The following is a 2,674-nucleotide window of genomic DNA, read 5'->3' as shown; positions in this document are numbered from 1 at the left end:
TTTCCAGTTCCACATTCAGTGGAGTACAAAAGAGCTCGTTTTAGTTTTCCGGCTGAAATGCACAGTTTCTGGTAAGAAAAGGAAAACTGTTGTTGGATTATCTGAGGAAATTAACGCTTTATCAATAATTTAAAAATTTCCAGCAGACAATCAGTACACGCCAATGGTTCTTCTGTAAACGAACATTATTTTAAAATTCTACATTAAGTGAAGCACGAAAAAGCTAATTTACTTTTTCAGGTAAAATGCTCAGTTTATGGTTTACAAAATAAAAACTTGAATTGTCTGAGAAAATTGTAGTAAAAATAGTAAATATAATAGTTAAAATCTGTAGTCGAACATTTTATCATTTCCAAGCAGAAAAATTGTGCACGCTGATGGTTTTTGAGTAAGAAAAAAATTATTCCCGAATTCTACATTCAGTGAAGTACAGAAACTCTCGTTGTCGTTTTCCGCCTAAAATTCACAACGGAAATTAACCGTATATCTAACATTAAATAATTTCCAGACGTAAAAACGTTGGACGTAAACGATTTTTCTGAAAGAAAATATCTAATTTTACATTTAGTAGGCAAGATGAAAACCCTTCTGGGCTTTCTTGCTAAAGTGCACAGTAAAATTAGTGAAATTTAACCTGGACCTACCTGTGCAAATGCTGTAAACAATACCAAACCGTTGAAATTTTTATCTAAATTAACTTAAAACCCTTCATTAGCAAATTAAAAATATTTTATTAAAAAAACTAATTTGATAAATACATCCACAACAAACTCCGATACTTAGATTTAAAAAATCAGTCTGGAAAAATTTCTAATAGCGAAAATTCCGGCCGATAGGCGGAGGCCTTATTGAGGTGATCTTATAGACATCGTCCCTTCCATTCATGAACCCGTTTCCTAAATTTCCATTGGGTTCCGGGCTTCCATACATCCGCAAATTTGCACCATTGGAAGATCCTACCTCATAGGTCAAACTTTCCGGGCTGGGGGCAGGAAAATTTCCATAATTTCCATAGGCTTTATCCAGTCCGGTTTGCGCAACGTTCTTCAAAGGACGAATATCGAAATGAATGGGAATAACTCGACCGTATTTAGTGGAAGCGTCCTTGTTAGCTGAAGTAGTGAGAACGGGGTCTTTTAGCAGGCTGGTATCCAGAGGAAGCGGTTTAACACCTCGCAGATTCTTCGGAATATGCGCCTCAATGTTCAGGTTATTCAAATCGCTGGCTGCAGCTGGAACATGCTCAGATGCAGCAGAAAAACTGTCCGTAGCAGGACTTTTGTTGCCGAAGCTCATTTCACCTTGAGCGTGACTGAAGTCAAAAGACTCGCTGTTTCTTAGGGCGACATCATGATTGAAGTTTCCAAGTGGTTCGCCCGATCGGGATCGCCCCACATGTGCTGATATTGGCGCTTGGTTCCACTTGGTATTGGCTTGGTAAGAGCTTCTGAGGTCCGGACTTAGCTGAATAGGCTCCGGCCTGGTAGCTTGGACCACGTCTCTGAAAATGGCCTGCTGAGTATTGTAGGTGAAAGTAGGCGACTGGCTTGGGTACTGCGGGTACTGCTCATGAACAGGCGTTGCGTATCTGGCCTTAGAGGAACCCAATAGCTTTTTGCTGGTTTGGAAAGCCAAAGCTTGAGGCTGCTCAGACCCAGAAGCGGGCGCTCGTACTTTCTCATTCAGCTTCAGTCTGCCAGTAATCACTTCAGCATTTTCAAACTTTTTTACGTCCACATTAGTGTATCGATGCTCTTTCAACGCTTTCGGCTTGTAGTCGTTTTTATTGAAGCTCAAATCGTACCCAACATTGAAGGCCTGGCTGGGCTCATTCGAAAACGAGTTTCTAGTCAATGGTCGTTTTTCGCTGCCAAATGCCTGGAAACCGTGGAAATCGACTTGAATGGAGCTTTCCGCATGCTGATCGCTTCCACCAGGGTGCTGATGTATAATGCTGGAAGAGTAGCCCATTCTGGGCTGCAAGCCAATGGACTTGGGGCTCCTTTGCCCCCATACTAAAGCGACAGTTAGGCAGCAGATGAACAATGACTGAAAGAGAAAATTAATTAATGATAATTAGAATAATTGGCGTTTTGTTGCATGCAAGTGGGCTAAGTGGAGCTTGGCGAAACAGATGGAACAAAGAGTTTGGATGCAATTTTTTGAAAAATTAAGGATGAATTCACAGAGTAGTTTGCCCACATATTCCACATATTTTCCCTATATCTTGTTGGGTTAATAAAAAAACTTACTTGATGCATCATACTTAAGCAATATCCTTTCTATTCGCACGGAACTGAGTTTATACCGTAACCAACACTGGTAAAAACTTGGAGAAATCTCGTAAATCAAGCAAAATGAGTGGTTTATCTACATATCTGAGCAACTAATATCACAATGTCAAGGTAAAGTGAACAGATGCCCGCTTAATAGTCAAGCTTATAAGTGGTTCCCCCTTTTTGATTGTGTAGATACATCATGGCAGTGATTTTTGCACTTTCTCCACTGCCACCAGAATGCAGACAAAATACAAATGAATGTCGTTGATTGTGCGTTTCGACTGTTCCATTAAATCAATGTTGGATGCTTTTTTGATTACATTTTCATCAATCGGAAAAACTAATTGGATGTGATTTATTGAATGAGGTTTTTAAAAGCAAATTATCTTTTCTAT

General features: G+C 39.7%; 1 protein-coding gene across 1 annotated transcript; it reads right to left on the bottom strand.

The window, feature by feature from the left end:
* Positions 1-712: 712 nt before the first annotated feature.
* Positions 713-2,457, bottom strand: LOC109533586. Its single transcript, XM_019898938.2, has 2 exons — positions 2,253-2,457; positions 713-2,049 (listed from the first exon to the last, which is right to left on the bottom strand). Exons 1-2 carry the CDS (start codon positions 2,262-2,264, stop codon positions 811-813), a joined length of 1,251 nt encoding a protein of 416 aa, XP_019754497.2. The 5' UTR covers positions 2,265-2,457; the 3' UTR covers positions 713-810.
* Between the last annotated feature and the right edge of the window lie 217 nt (positions 2,458-2,674).

The sequence above is a fragment of the Dendroctonus ponderosae genome, unplaced genomic scaffold, assembly GCF_020466585.1.
Source record: "Dendroctonus ponderosae isolate FM_Combo_2020 unplaced genomic scaffold, Dpon_F_20191213v2 Dpon_F_20191213_1, whole genome shotgun sequence".
NCBI lineage: Eukaryota > Metazoa > Arthropoda > Insecta > Coleoptera > Curculionidae > Dendroctonus > Dendroctonus ponderosae.
This window is presented reverse-complemented; position numbering and strand designations above follow the sequence as displayed.